The sequence below is a fragment of the Neoarius graeffei genome, chromosome 13 (genome assembly GCF_027579695.1).
Source record: "Neoarius graeffei isolate fNeoGra1 chromosome 13, fNeoGra1.pri, whole genome shotgun sequence".
Classification (NCBI taxonomy): Eukaryota; Metazoa; Chordata; class Actinopteri; order Siluriformes; family Ariidae; genus Neoarius; species Neoarius graeffei.
This window is the reverse complement of record NC_083581.1, coordinates 38,881,678-38,902,899: the sequence shown is the minus strand read 5'-3', so window position 1 is coordinate 38,902,899 and position 21,222 is coordinate 38,881,678. Positions and strand designations below refer to the sequence as shown.

Genomic DNA, 21,222 nt, shown 5'->3' with positions numbered 1-21,222 from the left:
TCAAAGCAGGAGAAGGCTACAAGAACATAGCAAAGTGTTTTCAGGTAGCTGTTTCCTCAGACTGTAATGTTATTAAGAAATGGCAGTTAACAGAAACAGTGGAGATCAAGGTGAGGTCTGGAAGATGAAGAAAACTTTCTGAAAGAACTGCTCGTTGGATTGCTAGAAAGGCAAATAAAAACCCTGTTTGACTGCAAAAGACCTTCAGAAAGATTTAGCAGACCCTGGAGTGGTGGTGTACTGTTCTACTATGCAGCGACACCTGAACAAATATGAGCTTCATGGAAGAGTCATCAGAAGAAAACCGTTCCTGCGTCCTAGCCACAAAATTCAGCATCTCAAGTTTGCAAATGAACATCTAAATAAGCCTGATGCATTTTGGAAACAAGTCCTGTGGACTGATGAAATCAAAATAGAACTTTTTGGCCACAATGTGCAAAGGTATGTTTGGAGAAAAAAGGGGGCCAAATTCCAGGAAAAGAACACCTCTCCAACTCTGAAGCATGGGTGTGGATCGATCATGCTTTGGGGTTGTGTTGCAGCCAGTGGCACAGGGCACATTTCACTGGTCGAGGGAAGCATGGATTCGAATAAATACCAGCAAATTCTGGAAGCAAACATCACACCATCTGTAAAAAAGTTGAAGTTAAAAAGAGGACGGGTCCTACAATAAGATGATGATCCAAAACACACCTCAAAATCTACAATGGAATACCTCAAGAGGCACAAGCTGAAGGTTTTGCCCTGGCCCTCACAGTCCCCTGACCTAAACATCATTGAAAATCTGTGGATAGATCTCAAAAGAGCAGTGCATGCAAGCCAGCCCAAGAAACTTGTAGAACTGGAAGCCTTTTGCAAGGACGAATGTGTGAAAATCCCCCAGGTAAGAACTGAAAGATTATTAGCCGGCTACAAAAAGTGTTTACAAGCTGTGATTCTTGCCAAAGGGGGTGTTACTGGGTACTAACCATACAGGGTGCCCAAACTTTTGCTTCGGGCCCTTTTCCTTTTTTGTCATTTTGAAAATGTAAAAGATGAAAATAAAAAATTGTTTTTGCTTAAAATATAAAGGGAATGAGTCATCTTTAACTTTACACCTTTTGGAGATCATTTCATCTTCAACTTGCTTAACTGTTCACAGTAACAGCAATTTTGACCAGGGGTGCCCAAACTTTTGCATACCACTGTATATCTATATTTTTTGCTTTCTGCTTTCCTGAATTTCACCCTGGGGTGAGATACTCAATCTCCCAGATCACGGCCCAAATCCCACATTTAATCTCTTCATGTCTGTCTCTCTTTCATTTCTGTCTCCCTGGATAAGTGACATCAAATCATAACAGGAAAAAAAAAAGCCAGAGAGAGAGAGAGAGAGAGAGAGAGAGAGAGAGAGAGAGAGAGAGAGAGAGAGCCCTGAAGTCAGACAGTGAGATAGATTGCCTGAGATAAAGAGGAAGAGACAGTGATAGACAGAATGAAAGAAAAAGAAAGACACAACAGAGAGATACAAAGAGACATACAGAGATGGTGCAAGAGAGCGAGGGAGACAGTGAGACAGATAGACAGAGAGCGACAGAGAAAGAGACCAATACAGCCAGAAAGAGAGACAAGTATGCAGACAGAGCTAGACTGAGAGAGAGAGCGAGAGATACACTGACAGAAAGAGAGAGACAGAGAGGGAGAAACAGAGTGGTACCCAGACAGAACAAAGATAGAGTGACATAGATGAGAAAGACAGATGTTTTCCAATAAGTAAGAGAGAATGATTTGTGGACTGGACTATTATAGATGTCCAAGCACAAAGGACATGGGTGATCCATCACAGGATATTATTGGTATCTCTCTCTCTCTCTCTCACTCCCACCCCTGTATGTAAGGGTGTTTTTCATTGCACATTCAAAGACAATAATCAGCTCAAACAGGAAATGGGCTTGTTTTTTGTTTTTTTCTGCTATATGAAACTACCTGTTATTCAGTTGTAATTTTTGGTGTTCGTCTATGTACAAAATGTCACGTCATGTGATTGTGTGTGACACACATTAATCAGTAATTAACAGTGCTCCTAGCTCTGCCCCCTAGTACCATCAGCTCCTTCTGATACCAGGTTTGAGCGAGAACCAAAAACCTCACATGCAGAATCTTTGATAGTGGATTAGTGGCCAACAGAAAAATGCATGGTTCTACCTTTATGGTGCCAAAACTTTTAGTAAGTAAGTAAATAAATACATAAATAAATGCTCTTAGAGAACTCCAAAATATAGCGGCTAGAGCATATCAAAGCCTGGGGTCAGAGGTCAAAATGAAACAAATTGAGAAAGGTGGCAGTTGAATGGTGAAGATGATTCTGTGATAGTGGCCAGGTGTTTGTGTGTGTGTTAGTTACATACGTGTTGGAAGCAGCTCCTGACGCTCGGTTCGATGTTGCTGCCCCCGAACGCTGCCACCTCTCCGAGCTGCCGTGGGATCTGGATGGCATCATGCAGCAGGAGCCCCAGCTGCCTCTGATCACATGTATCCCCCGGAGAGGACACCTGGTTAAACAGACCTACACACACACATACACTTTTTAAAACCTGACCAAAGTTGATTATTTTCCTATAAGAGCACACCATGAAATTTTATTCCTCCGACACAACATGCTGATGTTTACAACTGCATTAATTAAAGAATGAAAATTTTTACATTTGTAGATTTTATCTGTTTATAGTTACATTTAATGTTGCAGAATGTCAGGAAAGCAGTTAGTTCCTGTTATCCCGCACATTATTGCGAGCTGACCTAGTGGTTAGTGTATCTGCCTCTCGACCAGGAGATTGTGAGTTCTACTCCCAGTTGCGTCATACCAAAGACCATCGTGAAAATGGTACCTACTGCCATCTAGCAAGGCGCCGCGATACAGATGTGAGTAGGGAGTCAAACTCTCGTGGTTACCAGAGAACCAGTCCCCCACTGCGAGAGGCTGAGGGTTATGGAACAGCGCTCGAAACTAACGGTGTCCCGATGTCCCGGGGACCATAAAAAATGTCATCGGGACACAAAATTATCATATCTGGGACAATCCCGGGACAATGGAAAAAAAAATAGATCTAGAAAAAAAGTTCTACATTAATATTATTTACAAAGCCGTAACACATACGTAGACATTCACCTAATTTGTCAATTTTAATTTTAAAACGTTAACAGCGAAAAATACACAGTAGCTACACTTTCGATGCCCCTGCATCCGTAGGCTACAGAGCAGCGCATTCTGTTCTAGAATCTTCGGCCGGAGTCCGCATTATATGGACTTGGAATGGAATTGCTACCGCACACGCTGCACCGACTCTTGCCAGAACAAAAATGCTGAAGTGGTTGAAGCGGACCGACCGCGGGGAAGAAACTGAAAGCCCAGACATAACGTCTCCGGGACCTGCAGGATCCAAAGTGTCATCGCCTGGTCTGCAGGCAACGCTAGCAACTGAATGAACTGAATGAACACTGTTAGACACGTTATAAAATACAACAGGAATGATGTGGATGATATTGACGGAAGATACCGTTCAACAGAATAAGTGAGTTTTCTTGGTGTCTTTCTAGTTCAGAAAGTTTAGTCAGTCAGCAGCACAACTAGGCTCGGACCTGCACTATGCTGATGTTGCTAACATTTGCAGCGAAAGTTCATAAAATGGATAACGGAAAGTTCATAAAAATGGATAACGGTAATGGATAACGGAAAGTTCATAAAAATGGATAACGGTAATGGATAACGGAAAGTTCATAAAAATGGATAACGGTAATGGATAACGGAAAGTTCATAAAAATGGATAACGGTAATGGATAACGGAAAGTTCATAAAAATGGATAACGGTAATGGTGAAAATTATAAGTTGGCCTTATAAGTGCCAACAGATATTCAAGGTATAAGTAGATGAAATGAACATAAAAGGGGTGTTATTTTCAACTAAAGTGTACTGCAGATGTAGGGAGTTGAAACATTTTCTGAATGAGCTAGTTGGCCCCTTTAAATAAACGGGTATCTATTCATACAGTGAGATCGCCAAAGTTTAATAAACTGAAAATGCAATAACTGTAATTTTGAAGTAGATGATGTATAGGACATGTGTCGCTTGTGTCTTGTGACTTATTGTAAAAATGATATAAAGGGTTCAAAATCGCATAGTTACAAATATAATAGTAACTTCATATGATAATATTAACCACTGGTTATTTCAGAGAGGAAAAAAATGGGGACACTATTGCTTCCATTCGGGACAATACAACACAGAATTCGGGACCACTGGGGGACACAAAGAAAAAAAGTTAATTTCGAGCCCTGTTATGGAAACAGAGATCGGTTCCGCTCGATGTGCTTTGTGCCATGGGCAGAAAACTGACTGAAACCAGAGACTCCTTGAGTAAACGTTAAATAACCTTCACCTCATTGAAGTTCACCATATCACCAATTATATATTTTTATTTGGCAAACAACGTTGTCATATAAGTTGTATTAGAATGAGTGCATCAACATAATCCTGTGATTTGCCTTGCAGCTGGAACTACCTTCAGAGCTGCTGTCATAGGAAATGAATCAGAATCGAGAAAAAAACATTCGTCCTGTCTGATATCGAGTGAATCAAATCCATCAGGACCTGAACACTCATCTCCCCAAACACTGGCTGAGTGAAGTCACATACAAAAAAAAAAATTCCCCTCACGATAGGAAGTCCACCGTGACAAAACAGCTGCTCACCAATCATATTTATCTAAATAACATTCCAACAAATGAAGCTACTACTTCATCTTCACACAAGTGCTGTCCTGGGAAGCGACAAGCAGCAAGAATTAAGACCACTTCCATTGATACGCACAGGCACAGCTATGCATGAACACAAACACTCCTTTAGGAAAAACAGTAGTGCTAAATAAACAATGAGATGTGAGCTCTAAGCACTTAAACTTCATTATTCCTCAGCGCTGCTCAGCACACACTGTGATTCAAAGCTGTGAGGCAATGCAGAGATCAATGAGGCAAATATCAGAACGGATCATGTTTTCATCCCGCAAGATCAAGGTTTAACCCTCAGCCGCATAAGTTAGATTCCACTGTGTGTGTCAGGCATATAACGGTATATTGTGTGACAATAAGTCATGATACAAATGTATGATGATTCAAATCAATTAAAAAAAAAGAAAATAATTGTGATTATGATCAGGCTGCTTAACCTCAGTGTTTCCTAGCAGCAACTACATTGTTTAGACATCAGAGGGCGCAATAATGTAAAATAGCAGAAATGAACGTGACTTCAACCTAGGCGGAAGTAACACAGCTCGAATGCTCGGGGAACCCAGCCCAAAAGACAGATTTAAAATGGGAAAGAGCTGTTTGTGCAATTGGCTGTACAAATGGATTTAACAAGAAATTGGATTTTTCTTCATTTAACATTTTTTTCAATATCATAGGAAAATATAATTGTGAACTGAATTGAATCGAATCATGAATTGTGGGGAAGCCATGGCCTAATGGTTAGAGAAGCAGCTTCGGGACCAAAAGGTCGCTGGTTCGATTCCTTGGACCAGCAGGATTAGCTGAAGTGCCCTTGAGCAAGGCACCTAACCCCCAGCTGCTTGGGAAAGAGTGGTGGCGTACTTTGTGTCTGATTAGCCAAAGAAAAACTGATGATGTGATTATCAGTTTGGGCGATCCCTGGCCGAAAGAAAGACGAATCATGAATTTGGTGAATCATTACATGTCTAGTGTGCGTGAATGAATCAGACTGTTAGGATTGACTAACATTTTTCCAGGTAAATTACTATGACTGAATGAAGTACAGTGAAATTTTAAGAAAAAGGTGGTGCTTAAAATTTCTCACTGAAATATCTGAATTAGTATGTGACAGGCAAGTGTTATTATGCCATAAAACATATGAGCCAATCATGTTTCAATATTCAAATGTATTGGTTTTAAACACGGAAACAAAACAAATGAGAATTTACATAATTCGAATATTTCTATTATTTGAATGTTAATAAAATATAATGTATGGAACAGAGTACCGTATGTTCCCTTCATAGCTTTTCTTTCTTCACCTCTCAAAAGTATGCCACTAGCTGGACTGGCTGCTCTACATCGCCCCCTAGGTTGAATGACCATGATCAGGCATGTACTAAAGATGAATAAATGAATAAAACTGTAAAACAAGTACAGCTGAATAGGTTACTACCTAAAGCTGATTGTTTTCTGATAATACCACGTCCTGAGATGTTTTATTCCTCTTATACCACAGCAATTTGCCAATGATTAAATTTTTATTTATTAAACAATGACATGTCGGTAGCTAAGGCCAGTAAATGTTTGTTTATAGTTAAATATAATGCTATCACTTCCATACAATATAGCAGCTATAAACACTCATTCCCTCACCAGATAAAAAAACAAAACCAAAAAAAACATAGCTTGTCATGTTACCGAGAAACCGCAAAGTGTAAACTCTTGTCATGAAGACTTTCACTTATCAGAAAACTTACCGAACTTTGCACAGACTTTGTCCATAAATATTTAATAAATGTCTCCTTACAGAAAACGCAATTCTGTGTCAAATAGCTACATGTATTTTTTGAATCTGTTTATTATTAGACAATGTTTACGTAATGCGACCACCAAACAAGCCTGTGTACGAGATGTCACCACAGGAACGCCAACATATGTAAACCTGTGACTTGAATTACAGCTGGCATTACTCTCAGAGCTACTGTTCTAGAAAATGCATCAACATCATCTGACCAATAAGAATCGAGAATTCAGCAGTGTTGTGGTGTAAAGAAATGAGGTTTCTCTCAATAAGGAGAGATAAAAAGGCATTTTGGATGGAAATTTGTATTTTAAGATCAACAGCTCAATCCCTTTTATATGATGATGTTGATTCCAAAAGAGTTATCCGGACCACGCAATAATCACTAGGGATCGTTTTTCAAAGTGCTGAACTGAATCTGGCACTTTCACAGAAAGAAAGAGCTCAACCAATACTGCATAAAAGCACAATATCTTTATTTGTTTGTCCTAAAGCAAAAAAAGACTATAATCAGAGAAAAAAAATCCTGCATCAGTGTGTCTTTCCTGTTTTCACCAGTGAGAAAAGAAATAGCTTCTGGAGGTTGATTTGTGGAGGAAAACAAAATCAATCCACACCCTGGTGTGTTTAAAAGACCTAATCTGAAGCGAATGATTAAACAGTCTCGTGCCATGTTATGATGGTGGATTTTGTCTCTCTGTAGACGACCATCTCTCTCACACGCTCTGCTCCCACATGGACGACATCATGACATTTAATTAGCGCCATGCAGAGTGCTGGGATTTGCTGTTTTCATGCACAAGAGGGTCATTTGCATACAGAAAAACACGGAGACAGACGCTCAGGGATTTACGAATGAGAATCGAGGGATTTGAAGTTTAAGGGACTTTGATCACACACTACTAAAGCCGAATAATAAAAAGACATTAGTTCAGAGAGATCAGGGATTTGCGTTATTTTTTTTATGCTGATCAGTGAAATATTCAGGAAGTGTAAAAGTGTAAAAAGTGTAAAAGTAGTGCACACACGTAATACAAGTCAAAAGTTGCACCCCACTCATTCATAGGTTTTTCAGTATTATGACTATTTTCTACATTGTAGAAAAATATTGAAGACATCAAAACTATGAAACAACATATGGAACATATGTGGTCAACAGAAAAACAAAATATGTTTGATATTTTAGATTCTTCAACATCACCAGTGTTTACCTTGATGCCGACTCACTACTACTACATTACTCACTATTGGCATTATCTTAACCAGCTTCATGAGGTAGTCACCTGGAACGCTTTTCAATTAACAGGTGTGCCTCGTCAAAAGTGGACGAGCTTCTTATCTTCTGAATGCGTTCGAGATCAAACAGTAAATAAAAAAAAATACAGTAAATAGCCCTATGACATCCATCATTACTTTAATACATGACGCAGTCACCTGGAATGCTTTTCAATTAACAAGTGTGCCTTGTCAAAAGTTAATTGGTGACATTTCTTGCCTTCTTAAAGGGGAACTGAAGTCATTTTTAAACTTGCTTTATTTCTTAATTAACGTGTTATTCAATTATGTTTTCGGTTTTAGTAACCTTATATTGTGACTCGTATCGGCAATTAATTGCAATTAAATATTATACTTATCGGCCTATTCGGTTTTTAGCCATGTTGAGTTTAGTTCGTTTGGTCCATGGCAGGCGTCACTTATCCCCGCGATCTTCACGAGACTTGTGCGAGACTTCGAAACGTGAAGTGTCAGCCAGGTGTCAGTGCCGCCATTTTGAAAAACGTTTTCCAAACGAAATATTGCACAAAAACGAGTTTAAATGACGATTACTGCCTACTTTTTTCAAACTTTCCTGATTGCTATCAAAACAAACAAAACTTCCGGCTTGATTACGTCAGCATTCGAAAGAGGGTGCACGTGTCTTTTGACAACGTTGGCAGATGTCGGTCACTTTGATTTCCGCTGTAAGTTTTACTTCCGTCCTACGATGTCTCGCACAGGTCTCAACGAATCTCGTTAACGGCCATTGCTTTGACATATGGACTGATATATTACAGAGCATATTTCAAACACTCATAACTTGCTATAGCAGTGACAAAATAGCGATCAAAAATGCATTCCTATATTTAATAAAATTAGATGAATAGAATTTTGATGATAAAAAATTGCTTTCAGTTCTCCTTTAATGTGTTTGAGATCAAACAGTAAATAGTAAAAGTACAGTAAATAGCCCTATGACATCCATCCTTAATACATGACGTGTCTTTTAAGTAATTTGTGTGTGTGTGTTTGTGTGTGTGTGTGTGTACGAGTGCAACAGTGAAACTGCTTACATCTGTACTTCTCTTCCAGGTGACCTTTACACAACGAGAGCAGGCCGATCTTCATGGACAGGATACGGATCTTCCCACTGCGACCCCTACACAAAACAAAATATGCCAGAAGGTGCCATTACTTATGAGTATGACACTACACATCAGATAAACACAAACTGGGGAATGATGCCAGACAAACTGTAACCTTGTCTTATTTCATTCCTACAGCGCTTCTGAATTCTTGATTGTGATTGGTCAGTAGGCGTTGATTCATTTTCTAGAACAGCAGCTCTGGCTATAGTTGGCTGTAATTCAAATCACACGCTCACACTAATATGTTACTGTTTCTATAGCAACAGCTAAAATAAATGTTGTGATTAAACAAAAAAAAAAAAGGGAACGTGCTATTGTTGCTATGGTGAACTTTCCCATGAGGAGATACTTAGTTCGCGCTTGTGGAAGGAGTCTCTAGCGTCAGAGCTTTCTAACAGTCAAAGTTCTCCACCAGAGGATGGAGGAGGTTGCGCTTTCTGGTTTCTCAGTAGCTTAATCTACTTTTTCTTTCCGTGTTTATTCATGCTAGTGGCAGAACGAGTGTTTATTGCTGCTGTAACACAAGTGAGAACAGGAACCAAATTGTCTCAGCATTTTTTTTCCCTGTCAGTGGCTTTAATATTTCCAGAACAGATTTAAATTGTCTTGTTTTTCATGACATGTAGAATGTAAGGTTGCATGGGAACCCTTCCATCCATCCATCCATCTTGGCATATCACTACAGTGACGTGGCCGCTCTGATGGCTTCAACCATCAAAGTTTCTAGGGAACATTACAGTAGTGGTTTCCCGTTGCCTTCTACTGGATTATTATAGAGGTTTTCTCCTCTCAACCATTCACACCTACGGTCAATTTAGAGCCACCAATTAGCCTAACCTGCATGTCTTTGGACTGTGGGGGAAACCGGAGCACCCGGAGGAAACCCATGCAGACACGGGGAGAACATGCAAACTCCACACGGAAAGGCCCTCGTCGACAGCTGGGCTCGAACCCAGAACCTTCTTACTGCGAGGCGACAGTGCTAACCACTACACCACCGTGCAATCCTTAGAAACCATGAAACACTTTCTCATTTTTACTGGATCAGGATTCAAAGTTTTGCAGATTCACAGGGTTAAAGCTACCTAAATCAAGGTTTGTTCTTTTTCCGCATTTTGCGTATCAATTTCATCACCTAAACCAAAGGTGACCAGTTGCTTCCTAGAAGACATGTGATACCAGCTTTTCTGAAACTACTGTCCAGTGCTGTGTCACAGGACGGCGTAACACACTCGGGTGAAAGCGCTATCTGCCCTCTTCCACATACATGATCTCAAAGGTGTCCGCTGTTGGCTCGTATTGCTGTGATTGACATGAAAGCAAGAGGTCGTCATCCCTCTCACCTAGTTTTGCTCTCTTGACTCCTGGCCATGAAATACAGGGTGTTTCAAAAAATTCGATAGCATTTCACAATCTAATAACTTTGCCAATTCTCGTTCAATTGACCTCAAATTTTAATAGCATGTGTGGAAACAGGTCAAAATTTTATGTTTGATGGTTTTGTTTTTGTTTTTAGGTATAGAAATGCCATTCACTGGAAAAGAAAAGGCGTTTTGTGTGTTAGAGTACGCTCGAACAAGACTGTGCAGTGTGCATTTATGAGAGAATTCTCTAAAAATGCACTGTTACCAGAAAAGACTGTTACCAAAGACATACTGCAGCGTGTTTGGCAGGAGTTGGACTACCGACTTGACGTGTGCTGTGTCTCAAGCGGTGCGCATATTGAAAATGTGTGAAATCGTTCATGGAATCCACATACCTTTGAATTTCTCATTCAAATTTTGAGGAATGAATCTTATATCGCTCAACATTAAGCCTGTTCAGGTTTATTTGCCTAGACTATGTAGTTTTTGGGATATTTACATCTCAAATAATATCACATTTTTTGAAACACCCTGTACTGTCAACATTTTCGAGATTCAAACCCCACAATCGGGCAAACTTTTCTCGGAAGCGAAGTTGTTTCAAAATTCACTTTTACTGAAAAGAACTTCATATAAAACTAAGCAATCTATTGAAATGTTTTCTGCTATGGATGTCCAGTTCGTCCAGAATTCTGCAGCTGCTGTAGCAGGAACCTGAAACCGTATTATTCATGCTATACTTACTGCCCAATCACACTGAACTCACTGATTACCATCATTCAATCTGCTTCTGTCCTAAAACCCCATTTAAATCTTGGCGACCATCAAGGCTGATTCAGCTGGATGCGTTTATCCACTTATAAGCGACACGGCACATAATCTGAGCACAACGCAGAGCCGTGTTCTATAGACTGAATATACGGCTCCTTAAATATCTACATGGAATATACAGCATGACAGAAATAATGTTTGTGAACATATGGGGAGTTCAAAAAGAAAGTAGAAAGGAAACCATGACAACAGCAATTAAAATAAAGAAAATAATTAAATATACAGTGCAGAAGGGTCAAGCAGACATGCAAGGTGACTGAAAGAAAATAAATAAACACTAAAAGCTTCTGAACTGCATGACCTTACATTCATTAATTAAATGGCTCTGTATAAAAGCCTGTAAGAACAGAGGCTGAGAGGGTTTAAAGGCTGTTCTCAAAGCTGGAAAGGTTTTTGGTCAGGTGAAGAGAGATCAGATTGATTTTTAGGCTTCTTATGGACACACAAACACACAAAAAAATATTGAAGCGCACTTGTGTTTATCAGGAATAAAACACTTAGGGGTGGGATGTTCTCGGAAAATAATCAATAACAAGGTCATGATGAAAAGCGTAGCTATAGTTACCACTGCAAAGTGATTATTTTCTTCCATTAAAGCATATCCTGAAGCGTGTTCTTCCTTTTATACCACAGTGATTTGTCATTTATCAACTAAAGAAAGACGTTTATCCTTTTATAGCGATCTGTAAAGCTGTGGAACGTCCACAAAACATGCTAATTCTTGTTATCACTTACATTGTAGCAGCTGTATACATCTTCCTTTTTTGACACTAATAAGACAAAAATGCAGTTGGTGTTATTATGGAGAAAATGCAAAAAACAAACCACACACAAACATCTATCCTAAGTACTTTCCCTTGTCTAAAAAACTTCACATTATGGCTGTCCTCCACATTTGTTCGTCTCACTTGCCCTATCATCCTCCAACCTCATCAATCAGGACGCAAAAAAGATCTTGACGTCAGTCTGAAAAGCTCGGAAGCTCTGCTCTGACAAAAAGCGCCGACACCAGCACTTTTGAGAAACGGCTGCATTCCCAGAGGTTGAGGGGGGAAAAAAAGAAAGGAAGAGCAAGATTAAATGAGGTGCGAGACCCAATTAAGTGTCTGATCACAGACTGTAGGAATAAGTCTGTCCTGTTTATTAGCATCATCCTGAAAAAAGTGGGAGGAGCCAATACAGGATGTGTAGTTAGAGCATGTAGTGTGTGTGTGTTTATACGTACGTGTCGTAGACGTTGAGAAGCCAGTTGAGACACATGTCGACGCAGAGCGGCACGTTCACCAGGTCCTTGTGATCCTGCTCCAGGTCGTCATAAACGGACGTGAGACAGTTAATGACCTCGGGGACGGAGAGCTGCGCCGAGTTCACATTCAGCTTGTGCTGCTGGAACATGGACTGAGCGACAGACAGGTCCAACAGGTCCACTGAGAGAGACATGGCACAAGAAAACAATATCGGGTCAGGACAAAGAGACGGGGAAAGCCGACAGGACTTCCTATTCACTCGTTTAATTAGGATGATTAGCAGGTCTCAGTTCTCTCTCTCACACACACACACACACACACACACACACACACAGAGAAAACTAACAAAAAGCAGAAGGAGGATGAGGGAACTACAAGAAGCAGTGAGCTGGCAACAACACACTGAAGACTGCTCTTCCATCTCACACTCAAGTGTATACACACACACACACACGAATGCTCTTTGCAATGGTAATTGGGCTCAGTTAATTGGGCTGAGAGAGCAAACAGAGACGGTCATGCACCTCTAATCAAGTCCTGCAACACACACACACACAACACAGACCTTAACCCTGACTGAAAGTGTCAACGCCTACATGTTTGATGTGGGTGTTCAAAACAATCAACGTTCAAAATATTAATCATCTTAAAATAAACTCAATGTTAAAACACACTGTGTTTCACGACTCTTCTTTTGTTATTATGATCAATTATCAAATATTATTATACATACGGGCCACATGTATTCTATTCCCTTCTGGCGGGTTTATTGAGGGCATGCAATATTGTTATCATATCACTTATCCTACATGTATTACAAGTCAAGTCACAGGGATGAGAATGAAAAATATTTTAAAAGTCTGAAAAAAACGGGGTGGGGGGGGCCCATGGGGCTAATTATTTTTGGCTTTTTTTTTTTACCCCAAAACCATTAATTTTATCAGCAAAAATTTGCAATTTATTTGGAAATAAATTCCCCTTCTTGGTGGACTCCCAGGTGAAAATGATTAATATGGTACAAGAGACTTGTTTTTAATCAATTCACATTTGATGATTTCAAAAAATCAATGCACCTTATATATAATATAATATATAATATAAACGAGCTCGACAGTATTATATTTCTGCATTTTTGTGATTCATCTTTGAATACTCCAATCCTTTAAAATGAAGTGCAAACCAGAAAAAAGTTCTATCATATAATTCTCTTAAGCTTTCTTCTGATGTTATCATGGTAGCAGGAGGTCTTGCATATTAAGCAGGCAACAGACAGCGTTTCGCTGTCACCTGGCGGCAGCGCGCAGTGATAAGAAGGGAGAGAAAATAGTGCCAAGCGATTTCGAGGTCTGACTTTTTATTTGGCAACGGTTTTGTGATGCAAATATATCACTCTTTTGAACACATACTGTTTTGAGACGAAAAACGTTTTACTTTCGTGACCCCAACAAACTTGCCGGACTACTTTCGTCTGGACCAAAACTGGACAAGAACTGGACTCACAGGATGCTGTCAGGGGTCAGTCAGTGTGTTTGCACGACACTATTGATGGGGATGCCATACAGATTCATGTCAAAAATCCCGAACTATCCTTTTAATGTTGCGCACGCACGCTCTTGCTCGCTTCTATCAATATGCAGGAGACTCCTGGAACTTCCGGGAGACTTGGGATGTCTGCATTATAAGGTGACCACAGATCGTTAATCATACCCCCCCCCAAAAAAAAAATCTCAACGGATTTACATCGATCTCAAAAACGATCATTTTGGTCTGAAAAAGTCGGAAATCCGCCAATTGGTGGAAAATTCTCATCCCTGCAAGTCAAGTCAACTTTATTGTCAAATATGCTATACATGCTCGACATACAGCACAGATGAAATTTCAGTCCTCTCTGACCCATGGTGCAAACAGGCAATGCAATAAATAAAAATAGAATAATTGAAAAAACAAACAAACAATATAAACAGTATAAACACTCTAGACCACTCTTACGCCACTCTTCCCAATGGAGAATGAGCATGCAATATTGTTACAATATTGCACGTTGTGAAGACAACACGATGTCACACTTCGAAGCTCATACGAAGATCCAATGACAAAACTTTTCTGCTGCGCATGCGCACAATCATTTCTTTGTCGGCCGGGAGAGAGAGAAGATGGGGTTAATTCAGTGCTTGGTTTAAGCATGACATAGAAAAACTGAAAACTGAAACTAAAGACGTGCTGAACACCCAAAAGGCTGCCAAAACTTCATTACGTGTTCTTCACACATATTTACAAAAGAAAAACATACCAACAGACATCGAAAAACTGGAAAAAAGACACGGAGATGTAAAACTTCCGCACTAGCGAGTGACTGTGACCGTTTGTACACAAACATGGCCGTGAGGTTTGCTTCATGAAAAGCCGAAGATTTAAAGAGAAAGACGCGCTGAACACCAGCCCTGTGATGACCTGGTGACTTGTCCAGGGTGGACTCCGCCTCTCGCCCATAGTCAGCTGGGATAGGCTCCAGCTTGCCTGCGACCCTGCAGAACAGGATAAAGCGGCTAGAGATAATGGAAGGATGGATGGATGGACGCGCTGAACACCCGAAAGGCTACAAAAACTTCACTGGATATTCCTCACGCATATTTACAAGAGAAAAACATACCAACGGACATCGAAAAACTGGAAAAGAGAGCAATAGCGGAAATATTGTCAAAGTTCTACTTGGAGGTGAGAAAAGTGATGGAGACTTTTACAAGAGGACTTCACTCGTGGATTTCATTCAGCAAAGCCCTTTTGTTTTGAACAACTGCAATGTAACAATTAACTACAACCAAAACTAACTTTGAAATTGAACTGTCAATCTGGATATAGCTTGTATACAAGTTGGGTTGTTGTTGTTCAGGCTTTTTGGACTTGTACCATTTTTTCTGTTAGAACTTTGACTTTGTACATGTATTACATTCGATCAGAATCAGCATTCAATATTGGTAAGTTCCCCCTGTTCTTAACTTTTTGTAAAATCTATAATTGTTCCATCGAATGTGTATGTATAATAATAATAACAATATTGGCTGGCTTTTTTTCGTGGTATATCAGATATATTCCATTCAGCTACTCGTCTTCAACTCGTTCAGTATCATGCTAGCTGAATGGAATATATCTGATATACCACAAAAAAAAGCCAATATTATTTAAATATTACATAATTTACATTCAAATAATCCTAAAACTTTTGTATCTGCTGAAATAAAATTGATTAAGGGAGTGCAAACTTTTGCATTCTATTGCAGGTTTTACCCACAGGTTTTTAGCTTTTTTTAAATTTTTTTTTTTTACAGCACCTCTGAATTTTTAGATTTCTAAGACCCCGTCCACACGTAGCCGGGTATCTGCTAAATCGAAGATATTTATCTACATTTTGGCCTGTCATCCACATGAAAACACATCAAAAACGAATATTTAAAAAAACTCCGGGCAAAGTGAAGATTTTTGAAAACTCCGTGTATGCCTTTTCGTGTAGACAGAGATAACCGGAGGTTTGCGTTTTAGAACGTCACAATCTGCGCCAAAAAAATGATAACAAATCTGCCCTGACGTCAAACGTGCGACCTTTGTTTACTGCAGAAGCCAGATTAAGCATGGACTGAAGCTAGCCGCACACCACGGCGATCCACGCGGTACCGAACCGACCCATTTCAGAGCCGACTCCCGACAGGGCACGCACATATCCCCCGACTGTTTACGAGTGCAGTCGCGATTGAAGCGACACGTGACAACTTAATAGCTTTGTGATTGGCTATTGGATATAGTTACTGTTAAATCCAACACTTGAAGATGCTACAGGCTGAATTACAAATGACACAACATGGAATATGTAGCGCACTATCTAGGCTGCATGAGCTATTATTCCCAACCTTAAATAGTGCACTTATATAGGGGAGTTAAAGCGATTTGGAATTCAGCCACACAACTTGAGCAGAGTGGCTTTCCAGCCCACTGTGTCTATGGATAAAGCTTCAGTCTATGGAATTACAGTATATACCTGCATTAGGTGCTACCAACACGTATTTCTCGCGCTAGAAATTGTGTTTAATGATGTCACGTGTTATATGCGAAAGATATGATTGGCTATTTATTGCTAGCGACTCTCGCCGATCAGTCTGGCTCCCGATTAGTTTTTCGAATCGGCTGTGAGATGAGTCGGTACCATCAAAAACTAGTCTTTACGCCTGACTCGCGACTTCAGTTGGCTCGGTACGCTGAAAATCGGCGTAGTGTGCGGCTAGCTAAAGAGTAATGGATCGGAGTAGTGCCTTGAAAGTGTTAATTATTGTGCAGGTGCTATTTACATGTTTAATTTTAGAAGCCCAACTACTGCTCCAAGAGCACAGGCGATGTGATTTGGGGAAATAATGCCATCTACAGGTTTGGAATGCTTATGAATGTGATTGAAAACGCAGATGTTCGGTTATGTGTGGAAGGGATTTTTTTCGAAGACGAGGTGGTGTGGATAAAACATTTTTATAAACGGAGGGGGGGGAAATGTTCGGTTTTAAAAATACCCGGCTACGTGTGTACATGGCATAAGAAAATGTAATTCGTTTTCCTTCAAGGAAAGGAAAGGGGATCAGTACAGGCTTAGTGATGTGCATGCGCACGCACAAACACACACACACTCTCTCTCTCTCTTATACACACTTACAACAGAGTGCTTTCTGCAGTCGCCGTATCTTCATGGCAGTTCTGTAGGCGGAGAATCGCACATGATTGAGATCAGCTGCAAAATAGACAGGAAGAAAATCAGTCATACGTGTAACCACTTTCTCTTACCGTCTAAAACGCACACGCGCGCACACACACTCCTTCATGCTGTGTGAGAGTTGTGCGTCAGTGGAGCTTGGCCTCAATCGAGCGCCTGTCTATCCTCAGGACAGGCATTAGAACAGCCATCATTAGCAGTTGTGCTAATTAGAGCTCTGTTTCTAGAGTGGGGTGTGTGAGTGGACTGCTTGAACCACACTGAGGGGTGTGTGTGTGCGGGCAGGTGTTCAGTGGCTGGTAATTGGCTGTTAACTGTTCTCTGGATGGACATGTTTATTGAGCTGAGACAGAAAGTGAGTGTGTGTGAGCAGTATTTTGCGCGCGTGTGTGTGTGTGTGTGATGGAAAGTAAACAGTGGGGAGAGAAAGAAAACTGAGATGCCTCACCGAGGGAATGGTAAAGCTCGGTCATTTTGGGATGATCCCAACACGTGGTCTGCGTCTGATGACTGAGAGAGAGAGAGAGAGAGAGAGAGAACTTTAGTACATATCTTAGCTATGACCTTATATCTTCTCTGTTCTGTTACATTCCTTTTATAGTTATTCAAACACATCTTTGAGTTATTAAAAGTAATTTAAAAAAGCTTAAAAAATAAGTTATCTGTTTGTCATACAGCAATGAAAATTTAAGATGAAACGGATTCAAGCACCAAACACTGAACTGTCACATGTAAAAATGGCCTCACATTAATGTGCCTGGGTTTGTGGCAATAAAAAAGAAAAATCCTCTTCAATGTGAACATAGAGAAATCGCTCTCTCATACACACACACAGCGCTGCTCAAGAGAAAACAATGAGATAGAGAGAAAGAATAACGAGGAGACGTATGAAACTCTAATCATGTCAAGAAAAGACAGTCATGAGTTGACGCTCTGTGATGAGTGTCTGTCTGTCGCTCTCGCTCTCTCTCAGCCATAATGGCTTGATCATCTCATCTCATTATCTCTAGCCGCTCTATCCTTCTACAGGGGCGCAAGCAAGCTGGAGCCTATCCCAGCTGGCTACGGGCGAAAGGCGGGGTACACCCTGGACAAGTCGCCAGGTCATCACAGGGCTGACACATAGACACAGACAGCCATTCACACTCACATTCACACCTACGCTCAATTTAGAGTCACCAGTTAACCTAACCTGCATGTCTTTGGACTGTGGGGGAAACCGGAGCACCCGGAGGAAACCCACGCGGACACGGGGAGAACATGCAAACTCCGCACAGAAAGGCCCTCGCCAGCCACGGGGCTCGAACCCGAACCTTCTTGCTGTGAGGCGACAGCACTAACCACTACAGCACCGTGCCGCCATGGCTTGATCAACTGACGGAAAATGGGGACAAAATGAATAATTCTGTTCTATGTCTGACAGGTTTTGTGATTCCGACCTCCTCTGAAGAGAGTAAGAAATGAGGGAGATGAGAGAGACAGAGAGAAATATGGCAGCTCTTGCTCATTGTTTTGACACTGGAGTCAGATTTCCTCAAAATACATGTTAAGCCCAACTTTGCACCAAAAAACATTTCAATCACTGAATCTATATATGTAAATAAGAGCAACTTGCTATCCAGCTAGCTAATATGAGCCAAGCTGACAGGATTTTAAAGTGATATTCATAAAATATTCATAGTTTCCACCCCTAATGCTAGTCAGCTAGAAAAACTCAGCAAACCTGACAGGATTTTAAAGTGATATTCATAAAATATGCATAGTTTCCACTAGTTAGCTAGCAAAAATCTGCAAACCTGACAGGATTTTAAAGTGATATTCGTAAAACTTTCATAGTTTCCACCAGTAATGCTAGTCAGCTAGCAAAACTCAGCAAACCTAACAGGATTTTAAAGTGATATTCATAAAATAGTTTCCACGAGTAATGCTAGTTAGTGAGCAAAAATCAGCAAACCTGACAGGATTTTAAATTGATATTCATAAAATATTCATAGTTTCCACTAGTAATGCTAGTTAGCTAGCAAAACTCAGCAAACCTGACAGGATATTAAAGTGATATTCATAAAATAGTTTCCACTAGTAATGCTAGTTAGCGAGCAAAAATCAGCAAACCTGACAGGATTTTAAATTGATATTCATAAAATATTCATAGTTTCCACTAGTAATGCTAGTTAGCTAGCAAAACTCAGCAAACCTGACAGGATATTAAAGTGATATTCATAAAATAGTTTCCACTAGTAATGCTAGTTAGCGAGCAAAAATCAGCAAACCTGACAGGATTTTAAATTGATATTCATAAAATATTCATAGTTTCCACTAGTAATGCTAGTTAGCTAGCAAAAATCTGCAAACCTGACAGGATTTTAAATTGATATTCATAAAACTTTCATAGTTTCCACCAGTAATGCTAGTCAGCTAGCAAAACTCAGCAAACCTAACAGGATATTAAAGTGATATTCATAAAATAGTTTCCACTAGTAATGCTAGTTAGCGAGCAAAAATCAGCAAACCTGACAGGATTTTAAATTGATATTCATAAAATATTGTTTCCACTAGTAATGCTAGTTAGCTAGCAAAAATCTGCAAACCTGACAGGATTTTAAAGCGATATTCGTAAAACTTTCATAGTTTCCACCAGTAATGCTAGTTAGCTAGCAAAACTCAGCAAACCTGATAGGATTTTAAATTGATATTCATAAAATATTCATAGTTTCCACTAGTAATGCTAGTTAGCTAGCAAAAATCTGCAAACCTGACAGGATTTTAAATTGATATTCATAAAATATTCATAGTTTCCACCAGTAATGCTAGTCAGCTAGAAAAACTCAGCAAACCTGACAGGATTTTAAATTGATATTCATAAAATATGCATAGTTTCCACTAGTTAGCTAGCAAAAATCTGCAAACCTGACAGGATTTTAAAGTGATATTCGTAAAACTTTCATAGTTTCCACCAGTAATGCTAGTCAGCTAGCAAAACTCAGCAAACCTAACAGGATTTTAAAGTGATATTCATAAAATTGTTTCCACGAGTAATGCTAGTTAGTGAGCAAAAATCAGCAAACCTGACAGGATTTTAAATTGATATTCATAAAATATTCATAGTTTCCACTAGTAATGCTAGTTAGCTAGCAAAAATCTGCAAACCTGACAGGATTTTAAATTGATATTCATAAAACTTTCATAGTTTCCACCAGTAATGCTAGTCAGCTAGCAAAACTCAGCAAACCTAACAGGATATTAAAGTGATATTCATAAAATAGTTTCCACTAGTAATGCTAGTTAGCGAGCAAAAATCAGCAAACCTGACAGGATTTTAAATTGATATTCATAAAATATTGTTTCCACTAGTAATGCTAGTTAGCTAGCAAAAATCTGCAAACCTGACAGGATTTTAAAGCGATATTCGTAAAACTTTTATAGTTTCCACCAGTAATGCTAGTTAGCTAGCAAAACTCAGCAAACGTGATAGGATTTTAAATTGATATTCATAAAATATTCATAGTTTCCACTAGTAATGCTAGTCAGCTAGCAAAAATCTGCAAACCTGACAGGATTTTAAATTGATATTCATAAAATATTCATAGTTTCCGCTAGTAATGCTAATCAGCTAGCAAAACTCAGCAAACCTAACAGGATATTAAAGTGATATTCATAAAATAGTTTCCACTAGTAATGCTAGTTAGCGAGCAAAAATCAGCAAACCTGACAGGATTTCAAAGTGATATTTATAAAATATTCATAGTTTCCACCAGCAATGCTAGTCAGCTAGCTAATATGAGCGAACCTGACAGGATTTCAAGCTGGTTTCATTGATGTTCATAGTCTTCACTGCTCGTGCTAGTCAGCTAGCTAACATGACCGATAGGCTTTCTGAGAAAATCTTCAATGGTGTTTTGTTTGTTTCTTTTAATCGAAGTTCACACTTATCACTGGAAAAAAAAGCTAGTTAAATCACAATCTAACAGGATTTCTGAATTTTTAAATCATATTTAAAAATGTTTATAATCTTCATAACTAACGCTAGCCAGTGAGCTAAATCAGCTAATCTGCTAGGATTTATGAGAGAATTTGACAATT

At 39.6% G+C, this 21,222-nt stretch overlaps 1 protein-coding gene across 10 annotated transcripts in view; it reads right to left on the bottom strand.

The window, feature by feature from the left end:
* The window catches only part of utrn (utrophin), a 451,611-nt gene that overhangs the window by 68,107 nt on the left and 362,282 nt on the right, over window positions 1–21,222 (bottom strand). For all 10 annotated transcript variants that reach the window (XM_060937691.1, XM_060937690.1, XM_060937694.1 and 7 more), the window contains 5 exons: window positions 17,591–17,652; window positions 17,086–17,160; window positions 12,374–12,575; window positions 8,879–8,964; window positions 2,388–2,545 (listed from right to left, as the gene is read on the bottom strand). In XM_060937691.1, the coding sequence (XP_060793674.1) occupies window positions 2,388–2,545; window positions 8,879–8,964; window positions 12,374–12,575; window positions 17,086–17,160; window positions 17,591–17,652 (583 nt within the window). The remainder of the gene's footprint in view (window positions 1–2,387; window positions 2,546–8,878; window positions 8,965–12,373; window positions 12,576–17,085; window positions 17,161–17,590; window positions 17,653–21,222) is intronic.